At 36.8% G+C, this 19868-nt stretch overlaps 1 protein-coding gene across 10 annotated transcripts in view; it reads left to right on the top strand.

Moving 5' to 3' along the window:
• DNM3 (dynamin 3) overlaps positions 1-19868 on the top strand; it is a 569430-nt gene that overhangs the window by 81481 nt on the left and 468081 nt on the right. For all 10 annotated transcript variants that reach the window (XM_060296333.1, XM_060296364.1, XM_030875472.2 and 7 more), the window contains exon 2: positions 8545-8618. In XM_060296333.1, the coding sequence (XP_060152316.1) occupies positions 8545-8618 (74 nt within the window). The remainder of the gene's footprint in view (positions 1-8544; positions 8619-19868) is intronic.

Here is a 19868-nt window from a genome sequence, read left to right as displayed (position 1 = left end):
ATAGATGTACATGCTGTACATATACTATAGTACAGCTGTGGTATTAAATTTAATGGGAGGAAATTAATGCGGAAAATGTCTAATAAGGCTTCTTATGTGCACAGTAGTAAATAAGAAAGTTGAGAAACATGTCTAAACCATGCTGTCTCTCTTTTTCTTTCTCATTCTCTTTGTTAGGCAGTGCAAGGCTGGTTCAGTGACTCATAATGCCATCACTATTCTGGACTCTGTCTTTTTTTTCTCTGCCATTCTTAGTGCATAGCTTTCTTCTTCAAGGTTGCCTTGTGATGTAAGATGGTTGCTGCAGCTCTGCTATCATGTATAACTGAGAGGGAGAAGAAAGAGGGTAGGGCCAAAGGTATACATCAGTTAAATTAGGTCCTTTCAAAGGAACTATCTGTGATGTCACTCAGCAACCTCTAATTATATCTTACTGACTAAAATATAATTGTGTGGACACCCCATTTATAAGGGAGGCTGGGAAGTGTAGGTTTATTTATTTATTTACCTATTTAAGTTGGGCACATTGCCATTCTCAACAAAATTGGGATTCTGTTAATAAGAAATAATGGGCAAATGGTTATTGGGTAGGCAACTAACAGTCTCTTTAGTTGTCCCTTTGTCATTCATTTGCACGGCAGCTACCCAGGGTAAGGTATAATCTGTGATTTGAAATAGAATGACAGCTAAGTGCCTCTACTTGATGCTGGGACTCATTAATCTGGTGCTTTAGATTCTTGAACTGACTTTGTGAATAAGTAATTAAAGTGGATTACATATGAAGGCATTAAATTTTTGAGAGCATTTCCTAGTGGGGAGAACACATGGTATTTGTAAACTGTGAACTGGCTTCTTCCTTCAGTTTACAGATCTCTGACTCAGAAACTTTTGCATTTTGAATATTGCAATGGGAACCATTAATTATTGGTTAATTATATTTAATGAAAACATATTGCTTAGAAATTCTGAGTTTTGTGAATGAAAGGTAAATATTGAAATTTCTTAGATGTTTGTAAAAAAAAATAAAAGCACTGTGTTTCTTGCGTTTGGATTTGCAACTATGTTTTTCAAACAAAATGATGGTGGTATTTATTGAATACCACAAATTATAGAGTAAATGATAGCCCCAAAATGTGATCTTTTACAAATCAGTAAATGCTAATATTCTTATTGTGTGCCAAGAATTTAGGGGAAAAAGGAAACTGTGGTGGAAAACTTCCAATTAAATGTGTGGATTTTGGCATAATTACTTCCTGCAGCAATTAAAGTGGCATTGTAATGGCTGGCAAAGCTCGAGATTAGGGCATGCAAACACAAAGCCATTTTAACAGCGCCATTGTGTTCAGTGTGTGGAATACATGACCTCAGTCCTTCTTGGGGCAGGGAGTAAACAGTATTTGGCAGTGACCTATCTCTGTTTCTCTCTCCTATTTCTCTCCCTCTTTTTCCTCTTTTCCTTTCTTTCTTTAAAATTGAGTTATCATTTTGAAAGACTGTGAGATAATAATCCTACCGGAACTGTTTTGGAACACATAAAATTACATTTTGAGGATAATTTTTAGAAGAGACGTCTCTGTTTTTAAGGAATGATTTTAAAAAGTATATTGGCCCTTGGATTTTTAAAAATATTGTTTCCTTCAAATTCTATTCTGTGTCTTCAGACATTCAGTAATATTTGCCTCCCTGATGTTCTGTATTGTGTACTTTGGTGAATACTGTTAGATCTTAAACATTCATAAATAAAATATTAATTTCAATGACCTCAGCAGATTACTGGTAAATCAAAAGTTATCTTGCCTGTTCTTTCTGTCCATGGTAAAATGCCACTTAGTTGTCTGCTTGTTGAGAATCAAATATGAGAATGTTTTTCTTCCATGTTTTGAATATATGGGGCAATAAGAAAACATCCTGAAAGAGTAGGTGGAAAGTGTTAAAAATAATACCTGGGCACTGAAGGAGGCACTGGAAGGAACACAGGGATGAGGGAGCAGATGTGTAAATAGACCAGTATGACAAGTGTGTGTTGAGAGTTTAGGTAGAGGCATGTACAGGGGGATTTCAAAGAAGGTGTACAGGGGGATTTCGAAGAAGGTGTACAGGGGGATTTCAAAGAAGGTGTACAGGGGGATTTTCTTGGAGAATGTGATATGGAGCTGAGTATTGAAGATTAAGTAGGAGTTGACTAGATGGAGAAGTGGGGAGAGCGCATCCCATGAGGGAAGCATGGAATATGCCAAGGAACCTGCCCGAGAGCACAGGTGAACACTGAAACTTCCACTAGGATGCACACTTTTTTTGTTGTTGTTTACAGTTTGGATTTCATGCTAAAGACAGTGGGGATTCATTTAATGATTTAGAGTCTGTGAATGTTGTGATGGGACTTATGTTCCTCTTGAGGTTGGATTGGAGGGTGCTCAAATTGGATGCAGGGAAATTAATTGGGAGATTATTGTGGTAGTCTGTATGAGAGTTGGAGGCACCTGGAACAGGGATTGAAATAGAGAAGAGAGGATGCATTTAAGCGATATTAAGGTAGAATCAGCAGGACTTGGTGGCCATTTTGGAGCATGAAGACAGAGGATGATGGTGGATGGATGATTTCCATGTACTTGGTTTGGCTGACATGTATGGATGCTGATGATGTGGATTGTGATTGAGAATAAAGGAGGAGAAACATGTTGGATAGATGATAATGAGTTGAATTGTAGAGAATAGTTTTGAGACATCTAAGTGGAGATGTCTAAGAGGCTAGTGTGACTTTGGGATACCTCTGACTTCTGGTATTTAACTTATTGCTCTGGGGACTCTTTCTCAATCTCTTCGTTAGTTCTACTTCTTTCAGGTGCTCATTAAGTATTGGTATTTTCCAGACTCCATATTCATCACTCTTCTCCACTCTGTTCCTACTCATCTGTTCTCTTGGCTTTAACAACCTGCTCCAATGAAGACTCACAAATTATTATCTCTGCACAGGACCTTTATCCTAAGTTCCAGTTGCTCAGTCTAACTATGTACTTGTTGTCTTAATCTAGATATTCTCTAGGTATCTAAAGGTCAACATATCCTCATCTTCTCTCATTTTTTTTTTACAGTGTAGCATAGTCTAATGCTCAAGAGCACAGATGCTAGAGTCACACTTTCTAGGTTTGAGTCCTAGATCTGTCACTAGCTTTGTGACTTTGAGAAAATTATGTAGCGTTTCTGTGCCTCAGTGTTCCCATCGGTGAAGTGAGAATAACAATAGTATCTACCTCATAGGGTTGTTATGAAGATCAAATGAGAATGATGCCTGGCACATGGTAGATACTATATATATATCAGCTATAACCAGATATTTCTGTATTTCCTATTCTGATTAATGGCACCACTATTCAATCAGCTTCCCAAACCAGAAATATCCTGGTGGCTATTAACTCCTTCATATCATTTCATTCCACATCAAAGTGATCATTAAGTCCTGTCAGTTGTCCATCCTCTCTGTTGTCTTCTCTCCATATTCACTATCACTGCCTTGAATAACCTTTATCATCTTCTTCCTCAGTGACCTAGACTGGTTAGTGACTAGCCTCCCTGTCTTTTGTTTTCCCTTTTCAACATTCTCTGTAGAGTCCCCCAGTGAACTGTAAATCTGATCACTGAAAACTCTTCAGTGCTCTCCTGTTTTCATAGGAAGAAAAAAATACAAGTGAAGCATCTAAGGTCTCCTCCTGCCTCCTTCTCCAGAGACTTCTCCACCTCATTCTGACCTTTCTTTAATATTTACAGTTCCATAATGTTCTGTGTTATGTAGATCTCCCATGTCTTTATGCATTCCCTGTGGATCCCCTGTGGGAATGCCTCCTTATCTTATGTCTCTCTGAAATTGTTTCTGGCTGGTCCCCCAAGCAGAATAGATTATTCCCTGCTTTGCATTGATACTTCAACTTGTGTGGAGCTTAACCATAGAGTCTGTCATGCTTACTGTAGTCATTTGCATTTTGTTTCCCACTCCCCTCCCCAAGACTAAGATGATTTGGCTTTGAATGGATCAGCTACATGAATTAACTTATTGGAGGGTATGAGTTATATCTCTTGGCTTCAGTCAAGAGCAGATGTTAGACATTTATTTACTGAACAGATCACCTGGTTAGTCATCATTACATCTATATTGAACAAAAGCATGTCCATAGTTTATTTTCTGCTAAGGGGGGGGAAATTCCTTTTAGCTTTGTTGATACAGCCATTGCTCTCTTTTTAGGCTTCCAAAGATCAATCATTTCCTAATTGAGCAATGATAATATTTCTTGATAACTAAGTTTCTGGAAGAGCCAATAAGAAATGTTATCAAGGTGGTTCTTAGACCATAGCATGGGAACTGTTCTCTCCTTTTTGTTCAGGAATCAGGAAACCATGAAAGAGCATTGACTTTTTGTCTGAACACTAGCGGTTAAGACTGTGTAGATTAATGCTTTATTGAGATGGGTTGAGAGAGAAGAAAGACATTTGAATCGTAGCTGCTATGTGGCATAGAGAGGGAAGCACTACTCCTGCCTTAAAATCTGTACAGTCCAATCATAGATGAGGCATTCAGGCTAAAGAAGGGAGTCAATTTAATACTGCTTAGTCTCCAGATTACTCTTCTTGCTCTACCTTGAAGGTCCATTTTTCAGGAAAATGGCACACAAATTTAAATCCACAGTAATACTAAAGGCACAGTCTTTTTTTCTGCATTAATTTAGCAAAGTAATTTTTCTGTAAGATCTACCTACAGAAGAACCAACCACCTATTGCACAGAAAATAATAACATTCAAATGGATGGTTGTACTCAATGGCTAATGAATTATTCATGATTGTTTGTATCAGTGCCTTGGCTCCCTGTTGATGGAGGCAGGAATAAGGAACTGAGCTTTCCAAACCAGTGCAGCTGGTCAATATCAAGGTGACAGTTCAGGTGGGATCTGAGCCTCCTCACCTCCAAATTTCATTCATGAAATGTTAAAAATTGTCAAGGCTTTTTTTCTTTACGTGAGAGGATGCTAAAATATCAGGGAAAACACCCTGTGGTTGTATTGTAGCAATAATAATAGTACTACTTTTTTCTGTGGTGCTTTGGTTTTTAAAAATTTCCCATGTGTTGCATTTCCTTTAATTCATAGGATTATCTCAATTTAGTAGAAAAAGAAACTAAGGTTTAGAGAATTTTGCCCATTCAGTGGCAGAACTGTGGTTCAATGAGAAGTCCTCTGTGTTTCATTTGAGGGCTCACCCCCTTACCTCTCACAGCAGGGGTGTGCTGGGCATATGGTTTTCATGCTGCTGGGTCATCAGAATGACATGAATCTTCAGGGTGCCAGATTAGTCACTCAGTCTTCAGAAGAGAGAAATTTCTCTCTCGTGCTTTGTGGCACTCAGATACTCCTGTGAAGTCAGGAGAGACTTCAAAATAGCAGGATTTGGTTACCAAATCTTTTGACTTTTGGTGAAAATGTATGTGTTGGAGGTAGGACTGGTGAGAGCCATGAAGGGGATACTTGAAAACGTTTATTACTCTTAAAGCAAAGTTCTGTTTGCTTAATAAAAATGTAGAGAAAAGTGTTAGCTATGTCTGTCGGCTTACTTTTTAGCCAAACACATGATAATTATTTGTTATTTAAGATGTTTGATACCTTCTCTTTTGCTTTGATAATGTTCAAATGATTGTTACTAAATCTACATCATAAATACATGGTCACAAGCATGAGTTGAAGCAGATCCCAGCACGAAGGTATTAAGTAACTAAACCTCCTTTCTTCCTTCTCTCCTTTATTTTCTACATCTTTTTCTTAAAGAAAATATTTTATTGATTTGTTAAATGCCATTATTTAGACATTTAAGACATGTATATTTATCTTTGGCATCTATACATCCTAAAACCTCATTCATGGCCCTAATAACTCAAACAGATGGCCTCCCGCTCTTTGCTCTGGAGTTTTGTTTCATTTTCCCTTTATCCATTTTGATTCTCAAATTAACTTTTCCTTTTTAGGTCTAGGCACAGAGTAGATGCCCTCCTTGTTTTTTTTAAAGTGATTACTGAAAACATCCAAACTAACAAATATTCTGATACAGTTCCTGAAGAATATTAAGAGTATCTGATTACATGTATTTGGATGTTTTTAAAAGGAGAGTGTCTCTCTCATTTCTGAACTCTAGTGTAATTTATCTGCTCCCTTCTTAATGGTTTTCTTTGTGTATGTATGTCTTTATCTTCCCATTAGATTTCATACTCCTGGTGTCTAATTAGTGCAGGCCCATGCCCACAGCATCTTCCTAGCACTTCTTAGTTTATCAGTGAATTTTTTGATAAGTAAATCATACTATTTATTCAGGTGGCATTTTTTAAAGAGCAAAAACAAGTCTGTAATTTCACTATTCTCTATTTTAGTTACATATAGTGACATTACAAATGAAACTTAGCCCTTGGAGTCAAGGAGTAAAGTCATTAACTTAGCTAAGAGGCTGTCAGAATTTACACTAGCACTTGCAAAATAAATTAGTTGTAACTAGGGGAAATTTTGCTTAATTTTATCTCTGTAACTCTCTATTTCCAAAGTATTAGTGGAGCTAAAGCCTTGGATTTTGCAGCATTCTCACTGACCATTACCAATTGTATAAGCTGTTGTTTACTGAAATCCCATCTGTGTTGAAGCTGTGTTCTGTCAATTTTCCTACAAAACTCATAGTATATCCCATGCCATTATTACCCACTAAATCGTTAAGTAACATTTCCTAACTTGAGGCCAGTGGTTCTCAAACTGTAACAGGGAAGAGCTAAATTGGACTCCATGTTTGATCTGTTTCTTTGACTTTAACCTTTGCTTTTCGTTTTTTTTTTTTTTTTTTTTTTTTTTTTTTGCGGTACGCGGGCCTCTCACTGTTGTGGCCTCTCCCGTTGCGGCGCACAGGCTCCGGACGCGCAGGCTCAGCGGCCGTGGCTCACCGGCCTAGACACTCCACAGCATGTGGGAACTTACCGTACCGGGCTTCCCGTACCGGGGCACGAACCCGTGTCCCCTGCATTGTCAGGCGGACTCTCAACCACTGTGCCACCAGGGAAGCCCGCTTTTCGTTGTTTTTGTTATTATAATCATACATAATGGCCTCCCTCAGGTAACCTTGCCCCTCTGCCTGAATGTTAAACCAAAGTGCCTTTGTACATCCTGACCCTGTCCACCTGTGGATGGCTGCAAGAAAGAAGAAATTAACACATCCCCTCCTGGAGGCTGGCCATTCCAGGTGATATTTGCAAAACTTATGGCCATTTTACTTTACTTCCTCATCACCTCCCCCTCTCTGATTCTATAAAAGAAACTGGCATCCAGACCCTGATAAGATAGTTTTTCAGAGACACTAGTCCACCATCTTCTTTGTCTGCAGGATTTCTGAATAAAGTTACTATTCCTTGCCTCAACACCTCATCTCCTATTCACTAGCCTGTTGTGTGGCATGCAGAGCGAGCTTGGACTCAATAAAAAAAACCATGGTGAACATCAGAATCCCCTGGAGTTTGTTAAGAGTATAGATGCCACATCTTTCCCCAAACATTTTGAATCTGTAGGTTCAGAATGGATCCTGGGTGTCTGTGGTTATAACACTTTCTGGTGGTCCTGGAACCACTTTTTGGGAAACATTGCCATTGAGTCAGAAATTTATTTTGAATGGAATTCTGTGATTTTTAAAATGATGATCTGTTAAAAGTTGTGAGTCATTCTAAATGTCTTTAAAAATAGTGTTATAGGTATGTTTATGAATTCTCTTCGACATTTCAGAATCAGTACTGATTTATGTGGCATTATAGATGTAATTATAAAATACTTTCTTTGCAGTTTTATTGGTTTAGTGTATATTAACATACCATTTTAAACACAATATTTATTTGAAAAATCTCCTTTTTTATAAGCTCCTATCTATCGGGAATGAGAAAAACAAAAATCAAATTGCAGTATTTTTTCTGCTGTTAATTTCTACATATGCAATATTTATCTCCGCTTAATCCCACATTTTGTGTATGACCTTTTATTGGAGAAAAAATTTAGGTATTTAGAAGATACAATCTAATGTGCCTTTATTACCTCTTATTATAATGGTCAGTATTTCATGGTGTTAATATTCATCTTGAAGCTGGACGGAGTGATGAATTTTTTAATTACCAAAGAGTATAAGGATTAACTTCTACAGCAAATATTTTTGTAAATCCTTGTTCTCTGAAAATAAAAATGAATTGACAATACACAGTAGTTTAATGCAAACTTTTATTAATTCCAGCTAAATGAATGAATTACATATTCCAGTGAGGTCATTATGATAATGCATGTGGGTTAATATTCATTATAAGGGCCCTTCCCCACCCCCACCCCCTTTTTTATTTTGCAAACGTCTCTTTTATAAGGTGGGTCTAGCATTCTTTAGATATGTGATGCATTGAAAGGTTGAGAATTAGAATTTCTGTGGAACTTGATTTGTAAATTTATAGGTGATCAGAATTCCTTAATATGCCTTAATCTATTCCTTCTTTTTTTTTTTAGGGACTTTCTCCCTCGAGGGTCAGGCATTGTAACGAGAAGGCCTCTTGTGCTGCAACTTGTTACTTCCAAAGCAGGTAATGAATGAGGATGTTTGCCACATGGATGAGTGTATCCTATGGTACCTGTTGTCTCCATTCCTGGCTGTTGGGTTGTAGCAACAGAAACGTTTTTGTGATCACTCTGCTATGGGTAGCTGCCTATATTTCTCTCCAAAATGCCTTCTTCTTCATTGCTTTTTAAATTCCCTTTATTACATTAAATGGAAAGTCTCATTTCTCATTGTAATATATTTATAATTTTACAGTGTGGCATAACCACTAATACCCCTTTGGTATACTTTCTTCCTGTGTGTGTGTGTGTATGTGTGTTTGTGTGTCTGGGAATTTTTTAAAAGTAATTTAACATCCATCTAACACCTGTATGCATATTGTCGACTGAAAAAAAAAAAAGTGCAACCTAAAAGTTGAGAGTTGTGTTTTATTCGGTGGGAATTTTTAGGGTTTAAAGCCCGGGAGGCAGCATCTCAAGTAACCCTGAAAGACCTGCTCCGAGGAGGCAATGGGGGAGCTAGGATATATAGGAGTTTTGCAACAAAGGGCAGGTAGTAGGAACAAAAGATTACTGTTAATAAAAGAAAACTAGATATCTCAAGGAATTTATCACTTTTCTGAGACTGGGAAGATGCAAGAGTCTAGGCTCAATGAAATCATTTCTTTGATACGTACCTCAGCTATCTGGGGTCAGTATCTTGTGTTTTCACATCCTGAGTTTCCTCAGGGCTCACCAGCTCACCCTCCCGTGGTGGCTGCAATCACTGATAACTGTGACATCCTTTGTTTACTGATATGGCAGGCAATATTCCATTTATCAATATGTATAGTGTATGTGTATCTATATCTATGTTTATATCCATATCTGGATCTATATCTAATGTGCTGTTTTTGGCCCTCTCCTTAACACCATGGTAATTTGATAGGCAAATGAGCTTTGTTTTCATTTTTGTTTCTCAATAACTGGTGATGTGGAATTTTTTGTGTGCGTTTATTTGGTATTTGTATTTCTTCTTTTGTGAATTGGCTGTTTTTTTTTAATCTTTGCCTATTGCTTTTTGAGGATTTTACTACTTTTCCTAATAATTTCTTTGAATGCTTAAGATTGAAGCACTTGTAAAGTTCATGTCTCATAATTTGCAAAAACAAGGTCATGGAGGTTTACTCTTATGTTTTCTTATAATAATTTTACAGTTTTGATTTTACATTTAGACCTTTGATCCATTTTGAGTTAATTTTTATAAGTGGTACAAAGTAAGAGTTCAACTTCATTTTTTGCATGTGTATATCCAATTGTCCCAGCACCATTTTTAGAAAAGACTATTCTTTCTCCACTGTATGTTTTTTGGCACCTTCATTGAAAATAAATTGGCCATAGATATATGGGTTTATTTCTGGACTCCCAAGTCTATTCAGTTGTTCTATATCTCTGTATTTGTGCCTGTACCATACTCTCTTAATTACCCTTGCTTTGTACTTAGTTTTGAAATTCAGAAGTATGAGTTTTTCTACTTTGTTCTTCCTTTTCAAGGTTGTTTTGGCTATCCTGAGTCCTTTAAAATTCTATGTGAATTTGAGAATCAGTTTGTTTTATCCTAGGAATGCAAGATTGATTTAATATCTGAAAATCAAGTAATGTATCATATCAACAGAATGAAAACAAAAATCACGGGATTGTCTCAATAGACTTAGAATGAGCATTTAAGAAAATCCCATACTCCATCATGAAACACTTAGCAAACTAGGAATAGAAGGCACTTCCTCAACTTAATAAAGGACATGTATGAAAAACTCACAGCTAACATCATACTTAATGGTGAAAGACAGAATGCTTTCCCTCTAATATTGGGAATAAGACAAGGATGTCCACTGTTGTCACTTCTATTCAGTGTTGTACTAGAGGTTCTAGCCGGCGCAGTTGGGCAAGAGAAAAAAAATAAAAGACATCCATTTTGGAGAGGATAGAGTAAAATTATCTCTATTTGCAGATGATATGATCAAGTACATAAAAGTTCCTAAGGAAGTCACTAAATAACTATTAGAACTAATAAATGAGCTCCACAAGGTTACAGGATACCAGATAAAGATACAAAACTCAATTGTAATTTTATACACTTGCAATGCGCACAATCAAAAACTTGCAGTAAGAAAACAATTCTATTTACAATAGCATCATAAAGAATACATTACTTAGGAATAAATTTAACAAGAAGAGCAAAACTTATACTATGAAAACTAAAACTATTATTTAGATAATTTGAAAAACATCCCATATTCACTGATTGGAAGACTTAATATAAGATGGCAATACTTCCCAAATTGACTGATAGAGTCAATGCAATCCTTATCACAATTCAGCTCACTTTTTGGGTAGAAATTGTAGACATTTTAAACCATTTCTTAATGTAAAAAAATCGAAGTTTGATCCAAAGGAATGGACTTGAATGATGTCATTTGAAAAAAGTAAATTGCTTACAAATCTACAATGTACCAGATACTATTTGAAGCTCTGGAGATATAGCAGTGACTAGGACAAAGTCTCTGCCCTTCTGGTGATTTATAGCCTGGTTATATCATTTTTAATGTATAGAAGGTTTACTCTTTTTGGTTATAAAATCTATACATATACATTTAACAAAAAGCGAATATTTAGCATAAGTTTTTCCTTTCCATACTTTTTAAATTTTTTAGCATTTAGTTCAGAAATTTATTTTCATGTATGAAGAAATAATTCTTGCCCCAGTCTCCTTTATCTTATATTCCACTCTTAATGCAATCTATTTCTGAATATCTTTTTTGTTTTAATGTGCCAACACTATAGTGTTGTGCCATGCAGCATATGGGGTCTTAGTTCCCTGACTCGCACCTCCTGCAATGGAAGTACAAAGGCTTAACCACTGGACTGCCAGGGAAGTCCCTACAGTGTTTTACTTATAACAGGTTTATAATTTGCTTTAATATCTATCTATCAAGGCTATAGTCCTCCCCCATTATCTATTTATTTATAATTTTTATTATTTTTATTAATTTGAAGAGTTTGAATTACAAAATTTTATTTGTGTAAAACTGATACAGGCTTCTTCTACATTTTAGGCATTCCCAGTTTGGGAGCTTTTTTTTTTAAAAATAATTATTGGAGTAAAATTGCTTTATAATGTTGTGTTAGTTTCTCCTGTATAACAAAGTGAATCAGCTGTATGTATACACATATCCCCATATCTCCTCCCTCTTGCGTCTCACTCCCACCCGCCCTATCCCACCCCTCTAGGTGGTCACAAGGCACAGAGGTGATCTCCCTGTGCTATGTGGCTGCTTCCCACTAGCTATCTATTTTTAATTTGGTAGTGTATATATGTCCATGCCACTCTCTCACGTCGTCCCAGCTTACCCTTCCCTTTACCTGTGTCCTCAAGTCCATTCTCTACGCCTGTGTCTTTACTCCTGTCCTGCACCTAGGTTCTTCAGAACCCTTTTTTGTTTGTTTGTTTTAGATTCCACATATAGTTGTTAGTATACGGTATTTGTTTTTCTCTCTCTGATTTACTTCACTCTGTATGACAGACTCTAGGTCCATCCACCTCACTACAAATAACTCAATTTCATTTCTTTTTATGGCTGAGTAATATTCCATTGAATATATGTGCCACATCTTCTTTATCCATTCATCTGTCAGTGGGCACTTAGGATACTTCCATGGCCTGGCTATTGTAAATAGTGCTGCAGTGAACATTGTGGTACATGACACTTTTTGAATTATGGTTTTCTCAGGGTATATGCCCAGTAGTGGGATTGCTGGGTAGTACAGTACTTCTATTCTTAGTTTTTTAAAGAACCTCCATACTGTTTTCCATAGTGGCTGGATCAATTTACATTCACACCAACAGTGCAATAGGGTTCCCTTTTCTCCACACCCTCTCTGGGAGTTATTGTTTATAGACTTTTTGATGATGGCCATTCTGAGTGGTGTGAAGTGTTACCTCATTATAGTTTTGATTTGCATTTCTCTAGTGATTAGAGATGTTGAGCATCCTTTCATGTGTTTGTTGGCAATCTGTATATCTTCTTTGGAGAAATGTCTATTTAGGTTTTCTGCCCATTTTTGGATTAGGTTGTTATTTTTTGATAATTGAGCTGCATGAGCTGCTTGTATATTTTGGAGATTAATCCTTTGTCAGTTGCTTCGTTTGCAAATATTCTCCCATTCTGAGGGTTGTCTTTTGGTCTTGTTTATGGTTTCCTTTGCTGTGCAAAAGCTTTGAAGTTTCATTAGGTCCCATTTGTTTATTTTTATTTTATTTATTTAATTTTTGCGGTATGTGGGCCTCCCACTGTTGTGTCCTCTCCTGCTGTGGGGCACAGGCCCTGGGTGTGCAGGCTCAGCGGCCATGGCTCACGGGCCCAGCTGCTCTGTGGCACGTGGGATACTCCTGGATCGGGGCATGAACCCATGTCCCCTGCATTGGCAGGTGGACCCCCAACCACTGCGCCGCCAGGGAAGCTCCCATTTGTTTATTTTTGTTTTTATTTCCATTTCTCTAGGAGGTGGGTCAAAAAGGATCTTGCTGTGATGTACATCATAGAGTGTTCTGCCTATGTTTTCCTCTAAGAGTTTGATAGTGTCTGGCCTTACATTTAGGTCTTTAATCCATTTTGAGTTTATTTTTGTGTATGGTGTTAGGGAGTGTTCTAATTTCATTCTTTTACATGTAGCTGTCTAGTTTTCCCAGCACCACTTATTGAAGAGGCTGTCTTTTCTCCATTGTATATTTTTGCCTCCTTTATCAAAGATAAGGTGACCATGTGTGAGTGGGTTTATCTCTGGGCTTTCTACCATGTTCCACTGATTTATACTTTTGTTTTTGTGCCAGTACCATACTAACTTGATTACTGTAGCTTTGTAGTATAGTCTGAAGTCAGGGAGCCAAGATTGCTTTAGCTATTTGGGGTCTTTTGTGTTTCCATACAAATTGTGAAGTTTTTTGTTCTAGTTCTGTGAAAAATGCCATTGGTAGTTTGATAGGGATTGCATTGAATCTGTAGATTGCTTTGGGTAGTATGGTCATTTTCACAATGTTGATTTTTCCAATCCAAGAACATGGTATATCTCTCCATCTGTTTGTATCATCTTTAATTTCTTTCTTCAGTGTCTTATAGTTTTCTGCATACAGGACTTTTGTCTCCTTAGGTAGGTTTATTCCTAGGTATTATATTCTTTTCGTTTCAGTGGTAAATGGGAGTGTTTCCTTAATTTCTCTTTCAGATTTTTCATCATTAGTGTATAGGAATGCAAGAGATTTCTGTGCATTAATTTTGTATACTGCTACTTTACCAAATTCACTGATTAGCTCTAGTAGTTTTCTGGTAGCATCTTTAGGATGCTCTATGTGTAGTATCATGTCATCTGGAAACAGTGACAGTTTTACTTCTTCCTTTCTCATTTGGATTCCTTTTATTTCTTTTTCTTCTCTGATTGCTGAGGCTAAAACTTCCAAAACCATGTTGAATAATAGTGGTGAGGTGGGCAACCTTGTCTTCTTCCTGATCTTAGTGAAAATGGTTTCACTTTTTCACCATTGAGATCCATGTTGGCTGTGGGTTTGTCATATATGGCCTTTATTATGTTGAGGTAAGTTTCCTCTATCCCTACTTTCTGGAGGATTTTTATCATAAATTGGCATTGAATTTTGTCAAGAGCTTTTTCTGCATCTATTGAGATGATCATATGGTTTTTATCCTGCAATTTGTTAATATGGTGTATCACATTGATGATTTGCGTATATTGAAGAATCTTTGCATTCCCGGGATAAACCCCACTTGATCATGGTGTATGATCCTTTTAATGTGATGTTGGATTCTGTTTCCTAATATTTTGTTGAGGATTTTTGCATCTCTGTTTCTCAATGATATTGGCCTGTAGTTTTCTTTTTTTGTAACATCTTTGTCTGGTTGTGGTATCAGGGTGATGGTGGCCTTGTAGAATGATCTCAGAAGTGATCCTCCCTCTGCTATATTTTGGAAGAGTTTGAGAAGGATAAGTGTTTGCTCTTCTCTAAATGTTTGATAGAATTCGCCTATAAAGCCCTCTGGTCCTGGGCTTTTGTTTGTTGGAAGATTTTAAATCACAGTTTTAATTTCAGTGCTTGTGATTGGTATGTTTATATTTTCTGTTTCTTCCTGATTCAGTGTTGGAAGTTTGTGCTTTTCTAAGAATTTGTCCATTTCTTCCAGATTGTCCATTTTATTGGCCTATAGTTGCTTGTAGTAATCTCTCATGATCCTTTTTATTTCTGCAGTGTCAGTTGTTACTTCTTTTTCATTTCAAATTCTGTTAATTTGATTCTTCTCCCTTTTTTTCTTGATGAGTCTGGCTAATGGTGTATCAATTTTGTTTATCTTCTCAAAGAGCCAACCCTTAGTTTTATTTATATTTGCACTGTTTCCTTCATTTCTTTTTCATTTATTTCTGATGTGATCTTTATGATTTTTTTCATTCTGCTAACTTTGGGTTTTTTTTTTGTTCTTCTTTCTCTAATTGCTTTAAGTGTCAGGTTAGGTTGTTTATTTGAGATTTTTTTGTTTCTTGAGGTAGGATTTTATTACTATAAACTACCTCTTAGAACTGCTTTTGCTGCATCCCATAGGTTTTGGGTCATCTTGTTTTCATTGTCATTTGTTTCTAGGTATTTTTGGATTTCCTCTTTGATTTCTTCACTGATCTCTTGGTTACTTAGTAGCATACTGTTTAGCATCCATGTGTTTGTATTTTTTACAGATTTTTTCCTGTAGTTGATATCTAGTCTCATAGCGTTGTGGTTGGAAAAGATACTTGATATGATTTCAGTTTTCTTAAATTTACCATGGCTTGATTTGTGACCTAAGATATGGTCTATCCTGGAGAATGTTCCATGAGCACTTGAGAAGAATGTGTATTCTCTTGTTTTTGGATGGCATGTCCTTTAAATATCAATTAAGTCCATCTTGTTTAATGTGTCATTTAAAGCTTGTGTTTCCTTATTAATTTTCTGTTTGGATGATCTGTCCATTGGTGAAAGTGGGGTGTTACTGTTGATTTCCCCTTTTATGGCTGTTAGCATTTGCCTTAGGTATTGAGGTTCTTCTATGTTGGGTGTGTAAATATTTACAATTGTTATATCTTCTTGGATTCATACCTTGATCATTATGTAGTGTCCTTTTTTGTCTCTTATAATAGTCTTTATTTTAAAGTCTGTTTTGTCTGAGATGAGAATTGCTACTCCAGCTTTCTTTTGATTTCCATTTGCATGGAACATCTTTTTCCATCCCCTCACTTTCAGTCTGTATGTGCCCCTAGGTCTGAAGTGGGTCTCTTGTAGACAGCATATATATGAGTCTTGTTTTTGTATCCAGTCAGCCAGTCCATGTCATTTGGTTGGAGCCTTTAATCCATTCACATTTAAGGTAGTTATCAATATGTATGTACCTATTAGCATTTTCTTAATTGTTTTGGGTTTGTTATTGTAGGTCTTTTCCTTCCTTTGTGTTTCCTGCCTAGAGAAGTTCCTGTAGCATTTTTTGCAAAGCTGGTTTAGCTTTTGCTCATCTGTAAAGGTTTTAATTTCTCTGTTGAATTTGAATGAGATCCTTTTTGGGTAGAGTAATCTTGGTTGTAGGTTTTTCCCTTTCATCACTTTAAATATGTCTTGCAACTCCCTTCTGGCTTGCAGAGTTTCTGCTGAGAAATCAGCTGTTATCCTTATGAGGGTTCCCTTGTATGTTATTTGTTGCTTTTCCCTTGGTGGTTTTAATATTTTTTCTTTGTGTTTAATTTTTGATAGTTTGATTAATATGTATCTTGGCATGTAAATCTCCTTGGATTTATCCTCTATGGGACTCTCTGTGCCTCCTGGACTTGATTAACTATTTCCTTTCCCATATTAGGGAAGTTTTCAACTATAATTGCTTCAAATATTTTCTCAGTCCCTTTCTTTTTCTCTTCTTCTTCTGGAACCCCTATGATTCAAATGTTGGTGCATTTAATGTTGTCCCAGAAGTCTCTGAGACTGTCCTCAATTCTTTTCGTTCTTTTTTCTTTATTCTGCTCTGCAGGAGTTATTTCCATTATTTTATCTTCCAGGTCACTTATCCATTCTTCTGCCTCAGTTATTCTGCTATTGATTCCTTCTAGAGAATTTTTAATTTCTTTTATTGTGTTATTCATCATTGTTTATTTGCCCTTTAGTTCTTCTAGGTCCTTGTTAAATGGTTCTTGTATTTTCTCCGTTCTATTTCCAAGATTTTGAATCATCTTTAGTATCATTACTTTGAATTCTTTTTCAGGTAGACTGCCTATTTCCTCTTCATTTGTTTGTTCTGGTGGGTTTTTATCCACTTGTGTATTTCTCTTTCTTCTCATTTTGCTTAACTTACTCTGTTTGGTGTCTCCTTTGTACAGGCGCATATTCGTAGTTCCCATTGTTTTTGGTGTGTGCCGCCAGTGGGTAAGGTTTGTTCAGTGGGTTGTGTAGGCTTCCTGGTGGAGTGGACTGGTGTCTGTGTTCTGGTGGATCTTATCTTTCTAGTGGGCCGGATCATCTCCAGTGGTGTGTTTTAGGGTGTCTGTTAACTTATTATGATTTTAGCCAGCCTCTCTGCTAGGGTGGGGCTGTGTTCCTGTTTTTCTAGTTGTTTGGCATGAGGTGTCCAGCACTGGAGCTTTCTGGTCATTGAGTGGAGCTGGGTCTTTGCGTTGAGATGGAGATCTCTGGGAGAGCTCTCTCCAATTGATATTACGTGGGGCTGGGAGGTCTCTGGTGGTCCAATATCCTGAACTCGGCCCCCCCACCTCAGAGGCTCAGGCCTGACACCCAGCTGGGGCACCAAAACCCTGTCAGCCACACAGCTTTTGGGAGGTCTGAGGTCTTCTGCTAGCGTTCAGTAGGTGTTCTTTAGGAGTTGTTCCACACGTTGACGTATCTTTTATGTATTTTTCTGGAGGTAGGTGATCTCCATGTCTTACTCCTACTCCATTTTGAAGGTCCTCTCAGGACTTTGTTTTTTGTGTTTTTTTTCCCCTGACTGCTTTGTGCACAACAGATTGAGAGAGCAAAGCTCCAGTTATCATACACATATACACATAAGGTCCTGTCCATTACAGTAATTGTCATAGGTGTCTGGTTCAGGAAGAGAATGAGTCCATCTTATAAATTATCTTCTCTCAGCATCTTCAGATAAGAAGAAAAAAGCGGCACGTTTCTCCTCGAGGTAAATCCACAATAAAAACGGGGTAACAGGAAAAAGCTCATGGAAGGCTCTTATGTGAAGGACTAAAATGCCAGATCCTCAAATCTACACATGTATGGATGCATTGTTATAGTTTTCTATTCCCATAATTTATTTTTATTTAGGAGTTCTTTTCTATTTGTGTCAAAGTTTAGAATAATTTTGTAAAGACAAAACCATTGCCACTAGAATTATTTTGACTTCAATAGATTCATTAGAGAATAATCAGTATTTTTAAAGTATTATTATTATTATTTTTTCCAATACAGAGACCATGCTACGTTCTTTCCTTTGCTCACGGTTTCTTTTACTTTGGTAAAATTCTTGATGGTCTTTGTACAGAGTCCATACATTTCTATTTAGGGTGTTCATATTTATTTTTGTTCTTGTAGTTTGAATATTTTTTTTTCCATTATATTTTCTGACTCCTAATTGCTGATCTATGTAAAAGCTGCTATTTTTAATTTTTAAATTAACCATCTTAGTCTATGTTTGACAGATTAAAATATTTTTAATTGATTCTCTTGGGTATTTTAGTTATATAGTAATTTTGTTTGCATTTCTTAATTTATTCAACAAATACTTATGCAAATATTGGGATGGCTTAGAGAAGAGAATTATTGACCAGAATATTAATAAGCTCTGTTGCAGTGGGGGCTTTTTGTTGAGTACTGACGTGGGAAAGATGTTCTTACACATTGAGCTCCTTTGAGAAGGAACATCACATGCTTCTTCCATATACCCTTTTGTCAACAGTCTCCCAATCTTGTCCCTTCCAAGCTCCTTACCGTTCTTTCACTACTTCCCATTAATCAGTGAGGATCATACCTCATGCCTCTCCTCTCTCTTCATGTGAAGTGGACTAGAAATTCTCCCCTCGGGGAAAACTTACTATCCCGACAATCCTTCAGGAACCTCAAAATGGGGCTTTTGCATTTCAGTACTCTAATTGATACCAGCTAAGAATTGCCCCCTTCCTTTTTTTTTTTACTCTAAAGGCACACTGTTCACAGGGAAGTCTGGGGTATGACTATAGGCTTGGGTTGATGGACGGCTAACAAAATGGGAAAAAGAAGCAAGGGGGGGGATATATGTCACTGTTCATGCAATTTACTTGTGCCTTCATATCCTAACTGGGATAAGTTCCATAAATACTACTTTCTTTTGATAGATGCATTCATTCAACCAATGTTTATTGAGTGATTCCTGTGTACCAAACAAATATCCCTGTCATCATGGAGCTTTTATTCTTGTGGAGAAATCAACAGGAAGTGTAAAAAACAGCAAAACAAACACACAGAAGGTTAGGGGATGAAGAAAGTGGACATTCAAGCTGTGATGATATTTGTATAGGCATAGGGACGTTAGATGATTCTAAGGTGGGAGCTGCTTATTTGTTTGAAGTTTAACAGGGAGACCAGTAGGTCTGGAGGTGGAGTGAGTGAGGAAGGGGAGTAGGAAATGGGGTAAAGAGAGACGATGTTGCTGAAACAGGGAAAAAGCTCATTGGGTAGGGTCTTGTGGGCTAGGGACCTCAAAAGAGAGCATGATAGGAGAATTAGAGCCTTAAAGTAGGTGTCATTGAATGTAAGAGAAAGAAATGATAGAGTGATTCAGAGATTGAAAAGTGGTAGGATAATTTCTTTTCTCATGAAGAGGGTGAAGGGATACCTCTTTTGTTGCAACCAAATGGAAAGTGGAAAATATGGGGGAAACTGCAGATAAGTCTGTACTTGTAGTGGATTCCTTGTTTGATGACTTTATTTTCTCTAGAAGAAGTAAGAGACAAAGTATTTGCTGATAATGATTATCTTTTTATTTCCATTAGTATGTCTTTCATTTCTCTTTAATGCCCTATTACATTGATCAAGGCTTCCAGAACCATGTTGTGCTCCTTTGATGAAAATGCCTCTTGTGTTAAATTATGCATATGCTATTTGCTATTTGTTTTTCCTGGTAAGGAACTATTTTATTCCTAATTTTTAAAAGATTTTAAAATCTAATAAATAAATAGGT

This window comes from Globicephala melas, chromosome 1 (assembly GCF_963455315.2).
Source record: "Globicephala melas chromosome 1, mGloMel1.2, whole genome shotgun sequence".
Classification (NCBI taxonomy): domain Eukaryota; kingdom Metazoa; phylum Chordata; class Mammalia; order Artiodactyla; family Delphinidae; genus Globicephala; species Globicephala melas.
This window is presented reverse-complemented; position numbering and strand designations above follow the sequence as displayed.